Source organism: Cherax quadricarinatus, chromosome 6 (genome assembly GCF_038502225.1).
Source record: "Cherax quadricarinatus isolate ZL_2023a chromosome 6, ASM3850222v1, whole genome shotgun sequence".
Taxonomy (NCBI): Eukaryota; Metazoa; Arthropoda; class Malacostraca; order Decapoda; family Parastacidae; genus Cherax; species Cherax quadricarinatus.
The window spans coordinates 17688850-17710768 of NC_091297.1; the positions used below are offsets into that span (position 1 = coordinate 17688850).

General features: G+C 37.8%; 1 protein-coding gene across 1 annotated transcript; it reads right to left on the minus strand.

Annotated features, from left to right (window-relative positions):
• Window positions 1–5697: 5697 nt before the first annotated feature.
• LOC128692429 (zinc finger protein 93-like) lies at window positions 5698–21504 on the minus strand. The gene is made up of 2 exons (XM_070080747.1): window positions 21415–21504; window positions 5698–11966 (listed from the first exon to the last, which is right to left on the minus strand). Exon 2 carries the CDS (start codon window positions 11861–11863, stop codon window positions 10871–10873), a length of 993 nt encoding a protein of 330 aa, XP_069936848.1. The 5' UTR covers window positions 11864–11966; window positions 21415–21504; the 3' UTR covers window positions 5698–10870.
• Between the last annotated feature and the right edge of the window lie 415 nt (window positions 21505–21919).

Consider the following 21919-nt stretch of genomic DNA (forward strand, 5'->3'; position numbering starts at 1 on the left):
TGCCCATAATGCTCGCATACAAGAGGCTTTTGGCATGTACACCCAACTACTATAATTCCTTGTACAACTATGTATCATGTCCAAATAAACTATATGAATATGAATATGAAAAGAATGAGGAACAGGTCAATACAGTTAAATAAAACAGAAAAGAAAGGTGTTTAACCTATGGTCTGTTAATAGGAAAAAAAAAGCATTATGATACTATGAAACAGCGTATGAGGAAGGCCAGCCCAAAAATGATTGCACATTCAGTTCCGGACAGTTTAACAGATTTAGAATCCACAGTAATCTGCGTAATATAGTTTAGTGAGAAGAGTGCTTCTGCTGACCGTGCTGCCGCAGAATAGTTTCCAGTCGAGTTGGCTAACATTATCTCTGAGGGTGGTTACAAACCTTAACAGATGTTTAATACTGATGAGACAGGTTTGTTCTGGTTTGAATGATGCAACAAACATCAGCAAACAAGAGAAAACTGCTCCTGGATTTAGACTGCAAAAAGACTGTTTCTGCTGGCTTCTTTGCAGAAATGCATCAGTCAACTTTAAATGTAAGCTGTTGCCTGTTTATCACTCCAAGAATCTCCATGCTTTAATGAGTAAAGACACAAGCACATTGCTTGTTTTGAACTTCAATGCCATGTAGTAGGTGACTGAGGCCTCCTTCCCCGAGTGGTTCAAGCATCACTATTTCTGTAGTGAGGGAGTACCTGTCCCTGAAAAGTATTGCATTCAGGGTCCTCTTCCTCGATAATTGTCATAGTCATCCTCAACTCCTAGAGGATGTGGAGCCAGGTGTCAAAATGGCATTTTTACCACCAAATATGACATCTTTGATACAATCACTGATTTATCAAAACACTTAAGTGCCACTACACACACAGTGAAGTGCATAAACAAGTGGCAGGAGCTGACAATATAAACAGTGGATTGCCAAAGTTTTGGCACAAATTTAACATTGTAGATGCACTCCCCAACGTGGCAAAAGTACTTGATCATGTGTACTAAGATCAACAATAAATGCTGGTTGCAGAAAAATATGGCCTAGTATGGTGAATGATTTTGCTGGTTTTAACTCCATGTTAAGTCAGGTTTAGGAAACTGTTGATCTGGCAAGGAGACTGCTAGGTGTGTGATTTGAAGATATGCAACCAGATGATATCAGTGAACTCTTGCAAGATGATGATAAGGAACCAAATGCAGATGAAATGCTGCAGGATAAAGAACCTGAACCTGAAGGAGTGATGCTAACTACACTGTCTTTAGGACAATAAATACAAACATTATCCCAGAGCTTAAATTCTATCTGCAGAGCTGCAACATAACACATCACACAATACAAAAAACAAGTATCTCTTTAATCAATCAATCAATCAATTTTTATTTCCTTGCAAGATTACATTGAGATTATGAAATTACAAAAATGAGTTGCAGTGCAAAGAGAGCCACTATCATGCCTAGGCATTATGGGCAGACTTAATTTAATGATTTACAGACTACTTAATACTAAAGAAGTTGAACACAGTTTGTTTAAGTTGTACATCTTGTTTATTTATAGTACATACACAGTAACTTTACTCAAATTACAATAGTTTCAATAGTAAATATTGAAACTATATTATGGGAATATAGCATTGTGAGTTGTTGAAAGTAGTTTACATTATGAGAATGCTACAACTGGGTGTAAGGCAGTAATGTTTTGGGTAGGTATTTATACTACAAGGTAGATTTAATCAATGTATGAACTTTAGGCATAAAGTTTTGAAGTTTTAGGATTTAGATAATTGGGAGATTTTTTTTGGTAAAGTTAAATATTGAGCATTTAGTTCAGGGCGAGTAAGTGATTTTTGAGAAGAGTCTTGAATTGTTGCTCAGACTGGGTTACTTTAGTATTTACTGGTAATGAATTTCAAATTTTGGGGCCCTTTATGTGCATAGAGTTTTAACAGTGTGATATGGACACGGGATACATCAAAAAGAGATCTGTGTCTTGTGTTATGGTTGTGTGACTCTATGTATATAGGAGGCACATGAGTAAGTATGGATGTTCTTTATGGTGAACAGTTTTAGACTTTTGAATATTGGTGGAGCATGCTGTCAGGAGTGGGAATTTATCATCATTCTGACTGCAGCCTTTTGCTGGGTTATTAGTGGCCTTAGGTGATTTAATGTTGATGATCCCCAGACACAAATCACATATGCGAGATAAAGGTAGACGAGTGAATAATACAGTGCAAGGAGAGCTGATTACAGAGCATGTACTGTATCTTTGATGGTATATCTACTGTCTTAGAGATTTTCTTGGAAATTTGTTGTATGTGTGTCTGGAATTTGAGGCTACTGTCAGGGTGGATTCCTAGGAATTTTCATTCTGAGAGTCTTGTGATGGATAATCCATTTAGCATTATGTTAAGTGGAACATCTGCAGCTCTGTTTCCAAACTGAATGAAATAGGTTTTATCGGTATTGAGGGTAAGCTTATTAGTCATCATCCAGGTAGATATTTTCTGCAATTCGACTGGGCTTGGGTGAGAGAAGATGTATGTAGTGTCATCTGCAAATAATATGGGCTTGAGTAGTTGTGATGCATTTGGTAGGTCATTGATGTAAATGAGAAAGAGTGGGCCAAGGACACTTGTGGAACACCAACTGATTGGTTGAGCGGAAGAGCTTGTTCCATTTGTGTACACGTATTGGCTTCTGCTACTAAAGTATGACTTTAGGTAATTGAGGAAGTGCCCTCTTATACCACAGTGTGCTAATTTCATGTGCAGCAAATCATGGTCGACGGTATCACAAGCTTTACGTAAATCAACGAAGATTCCCAGCAGAACTTCTTTCTTCTCGAGAGCAGTGTATATTAGTTCTAGCATGTATATAATAGCATCATTTGTGCTTTTATTATTCCTGAATCCAAACTGACAGGGGTTTAGTACAGTGGACCCTCGACCAATGATGGCATCATCTAACGATAAAATCTGCTAATGGCGTTTCTGCATAAAAATATTGGCTCGACCAACAATGAAAAACTCGGGTAACAACATTCGTCACGAACGCGTCCGCCTGTCCATCCAGCCTGAGTGCGCTTCAGCTGCCCTGCCTTCAGCTAGTGTGCCATTGTTTACAAGCCACTGCAATCAGTTCCACATGTACCTGCGATACACTTTGTATTATTCCAGTGTTTTTAGTGCTTGTAACTGCTAAATAAGCCACCCTGTGGTAAAAAAGGTAAGAATTACTATGGAATTGAAGAAAGAGATAATCACAAAGTATGAAAGTGGAGTGTGTGCCTCCGAGCTGGCCAGGTTGTATAACAAACCCCAATCAACCATCGCTACTATCTTGGCCAACAGAAAGGCAATCAAGGAAGCTGTTGTTGTGAAAGGTGCAAATATGTTTTCAAAACAGAGATCGCAAATACGTACTCAGAGATGTGGAGAGACTGTTGTTGGTGTGGATAAACGAAAAACAATTATCAGATAATGTTTCTCAGTCAATAATATGTGAAAAGGCAAGGCAGTTGCATGACGATTTAATTAAAAAAATGCCTACAACTAATGGTGATGTTAGTGAATTTAAGGCCAGTAAAGGTTGGTTTGAGAGATTTAAGAATTGTAGTGGCATACACAGTGTGATAAGGCATGGTGAGGCTGCCAGTTGTGACCAAAAAGTGGCTGAAAAATATGTGCAGGAATTCAAGGAGTAAATAGATACTGAAAAATTAAAACCCCAACAAGTGTTAAATTGTGACAAAACAGGCCTGTTTTGAAAGAAAATGCCAAACGGTACCTACATTACACAGGAGGAAAAAGCAGGCTAACCTTAATGTTGTGTGGTAATGCTAGTGGTGATTGCAGAGTGAAGCTTCTACTCGTGTATCACTCTGAAACTCCCAGAGTGTTCAGGAAAAACAATGTCGTCAAGGCTAATTTGTGTGTGATGTCGAGGGCAAACAGTAAGGCATGGGTCACTAGGGACTTTTTCTATGACTGATTTTACCATGTGTTTGGCCCCACTGAAAAATTACCTCCTGGAAAATAAATTGGAGCTTAAGTGCCTCCTGGTATTAGACAATGCTCCTGGTCATCCTTCAGACTTGGCAGAGCAAATTTCGGGGGACTTGAGTTTTAGCAAAGTCAAGTTCTTGCCTCCTAATACCACTCCTCCTCCAGCCCATGGACCAGCAGGTCATTTTCAATTTCAAAAAACTGTACATCAAAGCAGTGTTTCAAAAGTGCTTTGAAGCAACCTCAGACACTGAATTGACCCTAAGAGAGTTTTGGAAAGATCACTTTAGTATCCTCAATTGCATAAACCTTATAGGTAAGGTTTGGGAGGGAGTGACTAACAGGACCTTGAACTCTGCTTGGAGGAAATTGTAGCCACAGTGTGTACAAGAGAGGGATTTTGAAGGATTTGGGGTTAACCCTCAGGAGCCTATGCCAGTTGTGGAATCTATTGTGTCATTGGGAGAGTCTATGGGGTTGGAGGTTAGTGGGGAGGATGTGGAAGAGTTGGTGGAGGACGACGATGAAGAACTAACCACTGTTGAGCTGCAAGAGCATCTGCAATAGCAAGAGACCACAACTGAGGAAATTGCTTTAGAGGAGGGGAGAGAGAAATGGAGGAAGTTGCAAGCCATGCTGGTGACTTTTACAATGACAATGTTGTGGCCCATTTTAAGAAAATCTTAAAGGAATGCCAGGTACAGAGCTCTATGGACAGATTTTTGGTGCAACAGAGGTCCAGTGACTGTCAAGTTGTTCCCAGTGGCATTAAGAAAAGGGAAGTAACCCCGGAAAAGGACTCAGTACCTAAAGTCCTTATGGAAGAGGATTCCCCTTCCAAACAATAATACACCACCATCATCTAACCCCCTCCCAACTCATCACTCATCACTACATCTTCAATAAAGGTAAGTGCCATTTATTTTTCATGTAGTATTTACTGTGCATGTACCATTGTTTTCTGTGTAGGAAAATGTATATTTCATGTAAAAAAAAAAAATCATACTTTTGGGTGTCTCGAATGGATTAATTGGATTTCCATTACTTCTTATGGGGAAAATTAAATCAGCTAATGATAAATTTGGCTAAGGACAAGCTCTCTGGAATGGATTAATATCGTTGGCCGATGATCCACTGTATGTTGTGTGAGACAAGGTAGGAATAGATCTGTCTATGAATTAATTTTTCAAAGATTTTAGAAGTCAGAGGTATGTTAGAAATTGGTCTATAGTTATTCAAGTCCTCTTGATCACCTCCTTTGTGGATCAGGGTGACCCCTCACTATTTTGAGAATTGCTGGGAAGGTGGAGGATTCAATGGATTTGTTAAAGAGTCTTGCAATTATTGGTGACAGTATGTGTGTGAAGCTTTTTTGTACATAAAAAATGGTAAGTTATTTATGTCTCCTGCCTTGTTTTTAACGGTGTTGATGATGAGCGAGACTTCTGTTGGGTTGGTTGGGGCTAGGAATAGTGTATTCGGGTAGGTGCCCGTGAGGTAGTCTGATGGATGGGTGTTTGACATTGGGATTTTGCTCACTAGATTCTTTCCTATGGTGGAGAAGAAAACATCAAGTCTGTTTGCTGTTTCAATTGGCAAGAGTAAGAATTCGTCTGATTTTGTTAATTTGATTGTTTTGTTTTTGGTTATCTTTTTAGTTCCTAGAATTTCAGATAGGATTTTCCAGGTCTTTTTCATATCGCCTTTTTTTTTTTTTTTTTTTTTTTTAACAAGTCGGCCGTCTCCCACCGAGGCAGGGTGACCCAAAAAAGAAAGAAAATCCCCAAAAAGAAAATACTTTCATCATCATTCAACACTTTCACCACACTCGCACATTATCACTGTTTTTGCAGAGGTGCTCAGAATACAACAGTCTAGAAGCATACACATATAAAGATACACAACATATCCCTCCAAACTGCCAATATCCCAAACCCCTCCTTTAAAGTGCAGGCATTGTACTTCCCTTTTATGTTATGTAATCTGTTTTCATAATACAATTTTTTTGACATTCTTATCAGGCTGGTAAGGACTGATGAGTAACATTTAAAAATTATCACTAGTTATTTGACCTATTGTGTACTGTTTTTCATATAGGTGCTTTGTGTTAATGGATTTAAGGATGCTGGGTGTTAGCCAGGGACTGTTCAGTCTCTTAGCTGTGATCTGTTTAGTTTTTTTAGGGCAATGCTTGTTATAGAGGTAGTGGATCTTTTTTAGAAAATTATTAATACATTCATTCGTATCTGTATATGTTTCAAGCTCATTATACCAGTTGACATTATTCATAGCTGTTATAAAGTTATTAACAGTTGTCTCGTTATGTAGTCTGAAGGTAACTTTAGCAGTGTCTTGGGGCAATTTACCTAGGTTGGTTATGAGAAAGGTAGGGTAGTGGTCTGTGATTATGCCTGATTTTACAGGGGATATAGTGTTAGTCCAGATGTGGTCTAATAAGGAGATACTAGTCTCGGAGATTCTTGAAGGTTTTGTTACTGTTGGCAGCAACAAGCAGTCGCTCATAGTGTTTGTGAATTCAGTTACTTGTGGGTCCTGGTCATGTAGTAGATTTATGTTGAAATCTGCTGTGAGCAGCAGGTGGTCTTTGTTCATATGTGCATCAGTTATCATGTTTCCTAATTTTTCCCTAAAATGGTTAATGTTTGACTGTGGTACTCTGTAGATGTTTATCACTGTGAAGGGTTTTTGCAGGTCTTTTGATTTAAATTTAGCTATATATTCTCCATGTTCATCCCTTGTGCAAGAATTATTGATACATTCAAGTTGATCTGAGTAGCATATAGCTGTTCCACCCCCTTGCTGTTCTGTCCTACAGTTGTGTATGGCTATGTAACCAGGAATGGCATAGACATCTGTAGTACCAGGCTTTAGCCAGGTTTCTGTGAGTGTGATGATTGGCATACTGGTATGCAGGGAATGGAGTAATGCTGTGAGGTCATCGTAATGTTTGCTCAAAGATATGACATTGTAATTAAAGATAGTTATGTTATTGTTGGCTCTGAGTAATGTCTTTGCTTGGTCTGCTGTAAAATAATTACAGTTGCTGTTCGATTCGTGTAAGTCATTTAATAAAAGGTTGATATCAGGATCAATGCTTGTAATCATAAGGTTGAAAGTGACTCTACAACTAGACTTTTGAATAAAGTATTATGTTAAACTTAATTATGATACTAAACTAATTTATATTACTAACTAATGGATTGTTACAAGTAGTTTTTTAAAAAATACAGGGATACAGTTTGCTCTTAATATGGTACAGATTTGATGATTTTATATTGAACTGTTATTATTTTAGAGTTTGACAAAAGTTGTAGATTAAGAATAGAAGTTTACTGAACACAATAAAATTGCTTAGTACTGGAAGTAATAATAACATGCAGGTAATGGTAGTTATAAAAGAAAAATAAGAGAAAACAAAAATAATATTTATAATAATAGATTAAAATAAGTAATTATAAAATACAGGGATTATGCTAACTCTTATTATGGCACAAGTTTGACAATATAATATTGCACTGGTTATCAGTTCTATAATAATAGTTTATAATAGTAAGCAAGTAATGATAAATTAAAAATAAAACAATAGAAATAAAAAGAGAGAATGTAGTGAACAACTGTAAAAAGTAAAATGCTCTGATAGTAAATATGGTGTTGAACAAAATTTAAGCAAGTAACATTAGTTAAAAAATATTTAAAAAGAAATAATTTCTATTACAAGTTATAAATTTTTATGAACAACTGTTAACCCGTAAACGGTCCAAACGTATATATACGTTTTTACCGCTAGTGCCCCAAACGTATATATACGTTTTATTTGTCATACATTCAACATTGCCACAATAAGCCTAAGTCACCTAGACATGAGAAAATGGGTGTGCGCACTCACTGTGCGCCATATTAAAATAATTGGGGATGCCTGGGTACCATATGCTTTTTTTTTCTATTAAAAAACAACAATTTTTTTTTCTCAAAAAGTTTGGGGCACTACGGGAGAGAACGTATATATACGTTTGGACCATTTACGGGTTAATATTCAGTATTGCACTGGTAGTAATATTAGAGCTTATAAAGGCAATATAGAGTATTTAAAAGCAAAGAACTACACTAAGAGAATATAGTGATTAATTGTAAGAAGTAGAATGGACTGATAATAAATGTGGTATTAAAACAAGTTTTTAACAAGTAATGGTAATTAATAATCTGTAAAAAATGTACAAAAGTAGAATGGACTGATAGTAAATATGGTATTAAAAAAAATTTTTAGCAAGTAATAGTAATTATAAGTATTTAAAAAATGGGGTTGCAACATGAACAGATAGTATTTATTGGATAAAATTTAAGCAAGGAATAGTAATTTAAGAAAAATACATAACATTCCACACTACTAATATTGTTAAAAAGCATCTATTAAATCTCACATAAATTTTAAATCCATTGACTGTATATTTTCATGCTTTGATTTCAACACCCCAATTCAACCACTCCATAATATGCTGGTTATTGAACCAATGTAATTTCAATGTAATTTATTTGTAATCAACCAATGCTTCATTTACAACCAGTCTCATTGTACTTGACTGTAATAAATTACCCAAGCTCTACTGATTTAAATTTTGTTCTAGGTCTAAAATACAAACAGTATGCAAGCCTTATAATTAGTTTGCCCAATAATTACATAATTAGTGACTTTCTTCTGAACCTTATACATGTATTGTATCCTCGCCCGTGGTATGGTTTGTTTGCAATCGTGTCATAATTTCGTGAGTCAAGCTATATATGTATTATAATAAGATCAAACTCAAAATTAAATCATTTTGAATGTACAACTACTGTAATTGTAGCTCAAATAAATAATTTAAATTTAAGAGATAAATCAGTCACTGCACACTAATGGTAAAGCCGCAACCTTTACTGAAAAGGACCATGACTCATCTTAAAGCATGCTCTGGAGCATGTGCCTGGGCCTTATCATCTGCTGTATAAAGAACTTCAGGGTAAAACAAACCAGCAGTATGACTGAGTACCTGAGGACTTCACTGTAACAATCAACTGATAAAGCTGCATCATCACAAGATTCCCCGACCTTCAACATCACAAGAGCCCTAATCTTCAGCATCACATGAGTCCTAATCTTCAACATCACAATTCCTAGTCTTCAACATCACAAGATCCCTAACTTTCAGCATTGGCCAAGTACAGTTACAGCCAGTCTTCCCACTCACTTCAAAATGTTAAACAGCCCAAGCTCAACTTGAAGGTAAGTAACAAATAATGTACAGTATTAATGTAACCATGTTTTATAAATATACTCTTTCTTTTAATTGTCTGAACCTCACTATAGTTCAGGTATTTCACAGCATCATCAGTGACAATGATATGCAAGAAACACTATTATTTTAACCCTCTGACTGTTTCAGTCGTATATATACATCTTACGAGCCAATGTGTTTGACATATACATACTCAAAAATTCTAGCAGCTTCAAATCAAGCAGGAAAAACTGGTAGGCCCACATATGAGAGAATGGGTCTGTGTGGTCAGTGTACACAGTATAAAAAAAATCCTGCAGCACGCAGTGCATAATGAGAAAAAAAAACTCCGACCGTGTTTTTGGATTAAAACGCCGACTTTGAGGTGTATTTTTGTAGTGTTTATGGTTGTATTCTTGTTTTCTAGGACTCATTTCATAGAATGGAAAACATATTATAGAAATAGAAGTGATTTTTATTAGTTTTACTATGAAAAGGATCTTGAAATGGAGCTCAAAGTAGCAGAAATGTTTGATTTTTGCCAAGTTCAAGAGTAAACAAATGATGTCGTTGTCCAATAAATGTCCTACTAGCCATTCTAATACGCAGTCACGAATGGGTTGACATTATTTATACAATTATTACAATATTATAGTAGTCTGCATAACAGTAAATCTTCTATTTTTTGTGTGAATAAAAATTCAAAATTGAAAGCAAGAGTATTATAACAGGGGCCTGGAGACGTGACTGATGAACAGAGAAAGTGTTATTTTAGTGCCAGGAATGTCTGCATTGTTCATTCTGGACCCTATTTTGAAATTGACATATTTTTTTAATTTGCATGAAATTGGCCAATTACCAATTTCTGACCACTTTATTGGGAAGTTGAAATCAGTAAATGGGTGGTTTCTTGTACTCAATCGGTAGAACAAATGGAGTTCTAAAGAACTAACTATGAGTTTAGTTGACTGGAACAATGGAATTGGCCGAAAATAGGGCTCAAAGTGGGCAAAATCGCATGCGTAAGTGTCGCCAAGGTCGCTAATTTCGCGAGAGCGTAATTCCATAAGTTTTCCATCAAATTTCGTACTTTTGGTGTCATTATCATTGGGAAAAGATTCTCTTTCATTTCATTAGATTTTTTATTTTTTCAAATATTTTGCAACACCAGGAGACACTTCAGGATTTGGGGTTGCAACAGTCAAAGGGTTAAGACATTAAAAAATTTTCTTATGGCTCTCAATGAGGTCTGAGGAATACAACCCTGTTTTTCCCATATGTTCTTCAGTCCATGGGTTGTTAAAATCATGGATAGCACAGTTTTCAGGATTGCAACCGTGAATTATAAATGTCACTTAACTCACTCATTCTCTCTCTGTTTTACTGTCTGACTGACTGTAGTCAGTTTAGTTAATGAGATAATATGCTAAAGAATACAAAAACTTTCAGGAGCTGAAAAGCACCTATAAAATAGAAGCACTGGAAAAATAGAACATTATATATGACATGAACTAATATATTAATTTTACAGTTTTGGAATAATTATTATTTTTAATGAACAATAATAATTATGTACACTCACAAACTATATCTACTACACAAGCTCTCCTGTGTGCCTTTTGGTATGTCTTTGCAAGTGAGTCTCTCTGAAAAAAGCTGCTCCACAGCGATCACATTTGTATGGTCTTTCTGCTTGATGTCTCCGTTCATGTGACTCTAAAATAGCTCGATCAGAAAATGTTAGACCGCATTTTTCACATTTATATGGCCGCTCTATAGTATGCTTTTGCCGATGACTTTTCAGATGACCTTCAGTGTTGAAACCAGCACCACAAAGATCACATTTAAAAGGTTTTTCTAATATGATTTTTTTTCTTGGTGCAAGCTCACCATTTGCTTGTTGTTGCCTAGCAAGAAGGTAAAAAGGATTATTTTCACCCATGTTGTGTTTGGTATCCATATGAGCTTTTAAATCAGAACTGTGCATTAACATAGTACCACATATATCACATCTGTAAGTTGCATCTTCTACAGGTTTTCTTTTACCTGACAAATCTGTTAACAATGAAGGCTGAGAAGAGCCTGTAGCAGCAATAGGATAGGAAGAAACAGAATTAACCATATGATGATTTGATGGTGGTGCAATGCTAGTTGTGGGTCCTGTGGAGCATGTGGCCACAATGTTAGTGGGCACAGTGCTTACTGCATTCACCAAGTTTGGTAAATTTAATATATTGGGAAAGTTATGGACACCCTGTTGATGGTAAATATTTGTCATATTCACAACAAGTGCAGAATTCTGTGAACTCTCTCCCATTCTGTGTTTCCTCATATGCCAGACTAACATGCTGTTTTGTAGAAACTGAGCACCACATTCATCACACTTAAATGGCATCTCCCCAGTGTGACTCCTTTTGTGCCACTCAAGTGTACTATTGTATGAAAATTTTGCTCCACAATCATCACATTTATATGGTTTTCGTCGGGAATGAAGCCTCAGATGTTGTTTCAGTGTATCTTGATTGTCAAATGCTGCTTCACAAAATTCACACTTTACATTATGTTCCCAATATAGATTAACATTCATGATTATATTTGTTTTGAGCTTATGGATATCTATAAGCAAATTACAAACACCATTGTCCTTATGGCAAAGTTATAAATGATGCTCATTCAGTTGTGGCGTAATTCTGAAATATAAAGAATTTTGCATATTAGGTATCTGATAACATTTTATATATATACATGATTTGAGTTGAATAATCATAAAAATAATGTAATATACAGCCTCTCCTCACTTAGCGCAGTACTCGTTTACCGATGACTCAGACTTACGACAGGCTCTCTGACCAGTATTCATACCTAAATAATGTATATTAGAGCTGGTTTCCTCTATACTGTTTATTACAATATACAGTACATTACTATATAAACATTTAAAAATATACTAAAAATGTTAAATGAAGAGAGCATGTAATCAAGAGAAAGCATGCAGTTACTGAAGTCATAAAATTTCAGTATAATAAATTAAACAGTAATTGGCAAGACTTATAATATATACAGTACTGTATCTTAGAAAAAGTACAAACCAGTAGTTGTGAATTACTGTAGATTAAAAGTTACACTAAAATTACAAGATTTCATAAATTTTTTAACTATAACAGCCATTTCCCCCAAGATAAGGTGAATCAAAAATGGAAACATCACAATTCAAATAATCCTCTGAACTTTAATATTTTCACCCCTACTTCACAGACTGGGTATCTCCAGGTATACTTCATTTCCGGGACTCAAGTCTGGCCAACTGGTTTTCCTGAATCCCTTCATAAATATTGTTCACACTCCAACAGCACATCAAATCCTTAAAACTGCTTGTCTCCACCCCAATGTAATAAGCTAATGCATGACTGCTCGATGCTGAATGTTCTACCATGTAAAATCTCCGTCACACCCTCCCTTCAACCCTTTCTGGGAAGACTACCAAGCTTTCCTTCAGCCCTGATTTATACACTTTCTTGGTCATCTTACTTTGCTCCATCCTTTCTAAATACCCAAAGTGTCTCAACAATTCCTCCTCAACCCTTTGTACCATACTGTTCATAACTCAACACCATCTAATACAGCACCCTCCACCAAAAACTCAGGACATTAAAAAATGGGTCAGCATCATAATCTTTGGATACCCTCTCTACATGGACTCATCCTATTTAACTCAAAGTGAACATGCCACTAGACCTAAAAGATTTAAAGGTCCCAGACTGTTGCCAGATGGGTGGGTCCAGTGCCTCTCCCTCAGAAGATCTGGGTGCCAGGCCTACATTTCGTACTTACTGAAGTGTATCAGCCCCCTCAGCATAGGTGTTACAAATGCCAGCACTATGGCCACACTGCAGTAGACTGCAAAATACTCCATTCAAGCCATAACAATATTGTAAAAAAATTAACCATTCTTAAGTGTTTTCATAACCATTCTGAAGTGTTTGCACACTGTTGCCTGAGCATAATAACCTTACCATCTTATGAGTAGATAGATTACAAAAAAATTTCATCAAACACTGCTTCCATCAGGAAGTCAGTTATTAGTACAACCAAAAATATTGATATCATCTGTAGGAATATAGACTATGAGCTGGAGTACCTCCCCCAAAGTTGCCTGGATATGCAACATATAACTTATGGTCAACTAACTGTTGTGTGATCTATGTTAGAAAGAACTTGCTGCATTAATAATAATAATAATAATAATAATAATAATAATAATAATAATAATAATAATAATATCTTTATTTACTACAAGTACATGTACAGTGGTAGATGTACTTGTAGTACATGTACTGCCGCCACCACCACCACCACTATACGGCTTATGCTGTCAGGGGTCCTGATAAACCCAACACCACCACCACTAGTCACATAAGTAATGACATATTTTATTCATTCTAGAGTATATATTATGTTTCTATGTTATTAATATTGTTTATTATGTCTTATTAGATGAAGTGTGATAGATAAATAAGCCTTTGAGTTGATATTAGCATCATGTTTAAGTATTTTGTCCTGTCTCCAAACAATAAACTCTCCTTCCTCTCCACTCCTTGCCATTTTCCATACGCCAACAAGAGTCTTCAATAAAAAGCTTCACAAGTACTGTCAGCAATTACTGCAACACTTTTTAACAAATCCATTGAATCCTCCACCTTCCCAGCAGCTCTCAAAATAGCTAGGGACAAGGTTTTGTCACTGAACATGTTGCAGATATGGCTTGTTTGAGCTTGGTCAGGGTGATATTTCTCTACAAAACTTTGCAACTCACTCCACTTTGCACACATGTCCTCAATCACTGAAGAAGGCACATTCTCACCTCTCTCTTCTTCCTCCTCCTCCTCCTCCTCTAAAGCAATTTCATCAGCTATGGTCTGTTGCTGTTGCAAATAAAGGTCTTGCAGCTCTTCAGTGGTTAGCTCTTCCCTGTGGTCCTCCACCAACTCTTCCAACTCCTCACCACTTACAGCCAACCCCATGGACTTCCCCAAAAACACAATAGATTCCATAACAGGCATAGGGTCATCAGGGTCAGACTCAAATCCTTCAAAATCCTTCTCTTGGAAACATTCTGTCCACAATTTTCTCCAAGCAGAGTTCAAAGTACTGGAAGTTACTCCCTCCCAAGCCTTACCTATAAGGTTTATGCAATGGAGGATATTAAAGTGATTCCTCCAGAACTCTCTTAGGGTCATGTCAGTGTTTGAGGTCACTTCAAAGCACCTTTGGAACACTGCTTTCATGTAGAGGTTTTTGAAGTTAGAAATGACCTGCTGGTCTATGGGCTGGATGAGAGGAGTAGTGTTAGGAGGCAAGAACTTCACTGTTATAAAACTGAAGTCCCTAAACAAATGGTCTTCCAAGTCTAGAGGATGAGCAGGAGAATTGTCCAGTACCAGGAGGCACTTGAGTGGCAATTTATTTTCCTGAAGGTATTTTTTCACACTTGGGCCAAACACTTCATGGACCCAGTCAATGAAAATTTGCCTTGTGACCATGCCTTATTATTAGCTTTGTACAACACACACAATTTACTCTTGACAACATTGTTTTTCTTGAACACTCTGGGATTTTCAGTGTGATACAAAACACTATCTCCACAATACTATCTCCCGTTAATTGTTTATCGTTGATCCACACCAACAATAACCTCTCCACATCTTCGATTACTGGTGACCTTTGTTTCATTAGCATATTTACCCCTTTTGCAACATTAGCTTCCTTGATTTCTACTTTCTTTGCCAGGATGAAAGTGATTGTTGATTTGGATTTCCCATACATCTTGGCAAGCTGGAGCACAGGTACACCACTCTTGAACTTTGCTACAATTTCTTTCTTTAATTCCATCGTGTTTCTCACTTTCTTTACCAAAGGAATTTTACTAGGAACTTTCTTTGTGCCCATGGTGGCTTATTTCACAGTTGTACTCAATAAACACCCAGAAAAAACAATGGATTATAACGAAATGTTCGGATGAATGCACGGAGAGACACAGCCAAACTGAATCACGAACACGGCGGAGTGGCAGGATGGACGTGTCCAATACGGCTGATTTCTGAGTTGACGGCCGAAATCCAGGATAGAATTTCAGCCAAAAAAGTGGCTGAAATCCGAATTGGCCAATATCTGGAATGGCCAATAACAAAGGGTCCACTGTACAAGGTTTTGTCAATATTAAGTGTTAGTTTATTGGCTGTCATCCATATTGATATTTTTACTAGCTCTTCATTAACAATAGTGTTGAGTGAAGCAAGATTAGGATGGGAGATGACATAAGTCGTGTTGTCAGCAAAGAGAATAGGTTTAAGGTGTTTTGATACATTAGGAAGATCATTGATGTATAAGAGGAAGAGCAGGAGACCAAGGACACTTCCTTGTGGTACTCAAGTATCCAGTGGTCTTATTGATGAGGTTGTGTCCTTAATAGAGATGATTTGATGTCTTTTAATACAGTAGGATTTGAAATATGTAAGTGTGTGGCCTCTTATACCATAATGATCAAGTTTGTGGAGTAGGATGTTGTGGTCTACTGTATCAAAAGCTTTCCTTAGGTAGATTAAGTCCTAATGGATATTCATTTTTTCAAGTGCTGTGTAAAGCAGGTCTAGCATTTTTACAATTGTGTTTGTGCTTTTGCTTTTCCTGAAGCCAAACTAGCAGGGGTTGAGGATGCTTTGCACTGTTATAAAGGAGAATAATCTTTTGCGCACGAGTTTCTCTAAGATTTTTGATAGCAACAGTAAGTTTAGTATTGGCCTGTAGTTGTTTACATCTGTAGGGTCACCACCTTTGTGTATTGGTGTAACCCTTGCCATCTTGAGTAGTGTCGGGAAAGTGCTGGTTTCTAGTGATTTGTTAAAGAGTAATGGAATAGTGGGTGAAAGAACGTGAGCTGCTTGTCTGTACAATAATGGCGGGACTTGAGCCAGATTTCCTGATTTATTTTTAATCGACTTAATAATCGTGGTAACTTCTTTGGGCTTGATTGGTGCAAGATAGGAAGAGGCTGGGAAATTCCCATCTAAGTAATCACTTTCTCGGACATTGGTACCTCAGATTTTACTGGCAAGATTTGATCCTATGGTTGAGAAAAAGTCATTTATGTTGTTAACTGTATCAAAAGGCTAGGAAAAAATAAACTTGCTAATGAATTAGTTTTGCAGTGATTTTAGATAACAATTCACGTTTGATATTGGCACACAGAAGGCATGCATAGTCCCTTTGTATAAAGGCAAAGGGAAGAAAAGAGAGTGCAAAAATTATAGGCAAATAAGCCTGTTAAGTATACCTGGTAAAGTGTATGGTAGTTATTATTGAAAGAATTAAGAGTAAGACATAGAGCAGGATCACAGATGAACAAGGAGGCTTTAGGAAGAGTAGAGGAGTGTGTAGACCAAGTGTTTACAGTGAAACATATAGGTGAACAGTATTTATATAAGGGAAAAGAGGTTTTTAGTTGTACAGCCTCTCTTCACTTAGTGACGTACTCATTTACCAACAACTCGGACTTACGACGGGCTCTCTGACCAGTATGCATACCTAAATAATGTACGCATATTAGAGCTGATTTCCTCTATTCTGTGTATTACAATATACAGTACATTATTGTATAAACATTCAAAACATACCAAAAATGCCATAAGTGGTGCAAGGGTTACACCAAAGCAATATCAAAGATGGTCAACACAAACCCACTACGTACCATTATAGCATGCTCCTCATTTAGTGACGAAATCGCTCATCGACACGGTACTATTAGGAACGGAACTCCGTCGCTAAGTGAGGAGAGGCTGTATTCGTGGATTTGAAAAAGGCGTAAGATAGGGTAGATAGTGGGGCAACGTGGCAGATGTTGCAAATGTACGGAATAGGAGGTAGGTTACTGAAAGGAGTGAAGTGTTTTCACAAGGATAGTGAGGCTCAGGCTAGAGCATGTAGGAGACAGGGAGATTGTTTCCCAGTAAAAGTAGGCCTTAGACAAGGATGTGTGATGTCACCATGGTTGTTCAGTATATTTACAGATGGGGTTGTAAGAGAAGTGAATGCTTGGGTGTGGGATTAAAAGATGAAGGATCTAACACAAAATGAGAGTTGTCACAGTTGCCTTTTGCTCATGACACTGCTTTTGGGAGATTCTGAACAGAAGTTGCAGAGGTTGGTGAACGAGTTTGGAAGGGTACACCTGCAGTATACCTCGAGGGAGTTCCGGGGGTCAACACCCCCGTGGCCCGGTCTGTGACCAGGCCTCATGGTGGCCCAGGACCTGATCAACCAGGCTGTTACTGCTAGCCGTACGCAGTCCAACATACAAACCACAGCCCGGCTGGTCAGGTACTGACTTCAGGTGCCTGTCCAGTGCCTGCTTGAAGACAGCCTGGGGTCTACTGGTAATCCCCCTCATGTATGCAGAGAGGCAGCTGAACAGTCTTGGGCCCATGACACTTATTGTGTTGTCTCTTATTGTCCTAGTGTATGTAAGAGAAGGTATGTAAAAGAAGGAAATTAGAAGTGAATGTAGGAAAGAGCAAGGTGATGAGGACAGCAAAAAATTTAGGTAATGAAAGCTTGGATATCACATTGGAGGGAGAGAGTATGGAGGAAGCGAATGTATTCAGATATTTGGGAGTGGAGCTGTCAGCAGATAAGTCTATGAAAGACAAGATGAATCACAGAATTGATGACAGGAAAAAGGTGAGTGGTGCACTGAAGAGTCTGTGGAGACAAAGAACGTTATCCATGGAAGCAAAGAGAGGAATGTATGAGAGTACAGTGGTACCAATGCTATATGGGTGTATAGCATGGGTGGTGAATGTTGCAACAAGAAGGCTGGAGGCAGTGGAGATGTGTCTGAGGGCAATGTTAGGTGTGAATATAATGCAAATAACCCATGACTTGAGGATTAGGATGAGGTGAAGGGTTTCTAAAAGTATTATCCAGAGGGCAGAGGAAGGGCTGTTCAGGTGGTTTAGACATTTACAGAGAATGGAACAAAATAGAATGACTTGGAAGGCATATAAATTTGTAATGGAAGGAAGGAGGGGTAGGGGTCGTCCTTGGAAAGGTTGAAGGGAGGGGGTAAAGGAGGTTTTGTGTGCGAGGAGCTTGGACTTCCAGCAAGTGTGCGTGAATGTGTTAAATAGGACTGAGTGGAGACAAATGTGCCTGCACTCTGCATCATATCAGCCAGTGGTGTAGGCACACCACTGGCATGACAGTGATGGAGTGAATGATGATGAAAGTGTTTCTTCTTTTTCAGGTCCCCTGCCTTGGTGGAAAATGGCCGATGTATTAATAAAAGAAATTAGCTTCTGCAGAAGGATGGATGCAAGATTCATTGGGTTTATTTAAGACAATATCTTTGGTTTGTGTAAGTTTTTGAGAACCCAGGATTTTTTAGTTTTACAGGTCTTTTTTCATTTTGCCTTTAATTTAATTAAAGCTGCTAACATAATACAGTTGTTTAGACATCCTTATTAGACCGGTAATTAGTGGTGTATAGTTGTTAGTCTACTCTCTTATTTATTAAACCTAATCTGCACTGTTTTTCATAGTTATATGTTTTATCAATCTAAGGATGCTATTTGTTAGCCATGGGCTATTTAGTTTCTTTGCTGTTATCTGTTTACTTTTAAGTCTATTGTAAATGCTTTGTATATCTTGTAGAAAAACATAAACCATTTGTCAGTTTCCTGAGCATCAGTAAACTCTCTGAGCCAATGTCATACTGCTGTAATAAAGTTATTTACTGATGTGTATCATGGAGATGAAATGAGAGCTTACTAGCGTCCAGTGGAAATTTACCAGTGTTGGTTATGAGGAAAGTGGAATAGTGATGATCAGTAGTATTATGAGGAAGGTGGGATAGTGATGATCAGTAGTATTATGAGGAAAGTGGGATAGTAAAGATCAGTAGTATTATAAAGAAGGTGGGATAGTAATGATCACTAGTATTATGAGGAAGGTGGGATAGTAATGATCAGTAGTGTTATGAGGAAGGTGGGATAGTAATGATCAGTAGTATTATGAGGAAGGTGGGATAGTGATGATTGGTAGTGTTATAAGGAAGGTGGGAGAGTGATGATCAGTATTGTTATGAAGGAGGTGGGATAGTAATGATCAGTAGTGTTATGAAGGAGGTGGGATAGTAATGATCAGTAGTGTTATGAGGAAGGTGGGATAGTGATGATTGGTAGTGTAATAAGGAAGGCGGGAGAGTGATGATCAGTAGTGTTATGAAGGAGGTGGGAGAGTGATGATCAGTAGTGTTATGAAGGAGGTGGGAGAGTGATGATCAGTAGTGTTATGAAGGAGGTGGGATAGTGATGATTGGTAGTGTTATGAAGGAGGTGGGATAGTGATGATCAGTAGTGTTATGAAGGAGGTGGGAGAGTGATGATCAGTAGTGTTATGAAGGAGGTGGGATAGTGATGATCAGTAGTGTTATGAAGGAGGTGGGAGAGTGATGATCAGTAGTGTTATGAAGGAGGTGGGAGAGTGATGATCAGTAGTGTTATGAAGGAGGTGGGAGAGTGATGATCAGTAGTGTTATGAAGGAGGTGGGATAGTGATGATTGGTAGTGTTATAAGGAAGGTGAGAGAGTGATGATCAGTAGTGTTATGAAGGAGGTGGGATAGTGATGATCAGTAGTGTTATGAGGAAGGTGGGATAGTGATGATTGGTAGTGTTATAAGGAAGGTGGGAGAGTGATGATCAGTAGTATTATGAAGGAGGTGGGAGAGTGATGATCAGTAGTGTTATGAAGGAGGTGGGAGAGTGATGATCAGTAGTGTTATGAAGGAGGTGGGAGAGTGATGATCAGTAGTATTATGAAGGAGGTGGGAGAGTGATGATCAGTAGTATTATGAAGGAGGTGGGAGAGTGATGATCAGTAGTGTTATGAAGGAGGTGGGAGAGTGATGATCAGTAGTGTTATGAAGGAGGTGGGAGAGTGATGATCAGTAGTGTTATGAAGGAGGTGGGAGAGTGATGATCAGTAGTATTATGAAGGAGGTGGGAGAGTGATGATCAGTAGTGTTATGAAGGAGGTGGGAGAGTGATGATCAGTAGTGTTATGAAGGAGATGGGAGAGTGATGATCAGTAGTGTTATGAAGGAGGTGGGAGAGTGATGATCAGTAGTATTATGAAGGAGGTGGGAGAGTGATGATCAGTAGTGTTATGAAGGAGATGGGAGAGTGATGATCAGTAGTGTTATGAAGGAGATGGGAGAGTGATGATCAGTAGTGTTATGAAGGAGGTGGGAGAGTGATGATCAGTAGTGTTATGAAGGAGGTGGGATAGTGATGATCAGTAGTGTTATGAAGGAGGTGGGAGAGTGATGATCAGTAGTGTTATGAAGGAGGTGGGATAGTGATGATCAGTAGTGTTATGAAGGAGGTGGGAGAGTGATGATCAGTAGTGTTATGAAGGAGGTGGGATAGTGATGATCAGTAGTGTTATGAAGGAGGTGGGATAGTGATGATCAGTAGTGTTGTCTGTGATTATCGCTTATGTGAGAAAGGATGTTATATTAGTCCAGTTATGGTTAATTGAGGATGCATATATATGGTACATTATTATCACTGCATTCATGGGGGTCATACAGCGCACTCAGCTCACACAATGAGGTCCGAGGTTCGAATCTCCTCCGGTACGGCTGAAAAACATTAGGGACGTGTTTCTATAAGACCCTGCTGTCCCTGTCCCTGTTCACCCATCAGTATAAAATAGGTACCTGGGTGTTAGTGGACTGGTGTGGGTCGCATCCTGGGACAAAACTGACTTAATTTGTGGGAAATGCTCAGCATAACAAGCGGCTTTCTATATAGTAGTATGTCACTGATGTCAACTATGGTCTGTGTACCTTGTACATGTACTTGTAGTAAATATATTATTATTATTATTATCATTATAATCCGAAGAAGTTAGGTCTAGTTCCCTGGATCAAGAGCCCCTCACCAGTGTCAGGGACCCCAGAGTACAACACAGACAATCTTCCAACAACTATTGCTACTCTGCGTTTATTTTAACAACAAATTATAAAATTTATGTTTTAACGTAAATTTTTTATACAGATATAAATATGGTAAAGACTAACCATTTTCAATTGATATTGTTGTTCTTGTTGTTGTCGTTGGGGTTATTCAGGGCCACCAAAACTGACGCTTTATAGAGCCCTGCCTCCCGGAGTCTGGGAAACACATATTGCTTGAATCTGGGAGGAAAGTAGTAATAATAATAACAATAATAATAATATCTTTATTTTTATGAGTACATGTACAAGGTATACAGTCCTAGCTGACATCAATGACATACTACTATACAGAAAGCCGCTTGTTATGTAGAGCATAACAAGCATAATTTACACTTACACTCGCGAGTAGCGCAAAAAAAAAATAGTTTTATAGAGGTCACATTGGGTCTGTCTGGCTCCAATGAGCATTGTTACATCACTAGAAAGGAATTATTAATCATTTTGTATTTTATATTTTCCCCACCTAGATTCTCTGTCATTTCCATGTTCTCTGATACAAGCGTCCTAGAGAGAACGGGGATAATTTGTCACCAATCCCAGGCGAGTAAGTAAGTAAGTTTATTCAGGT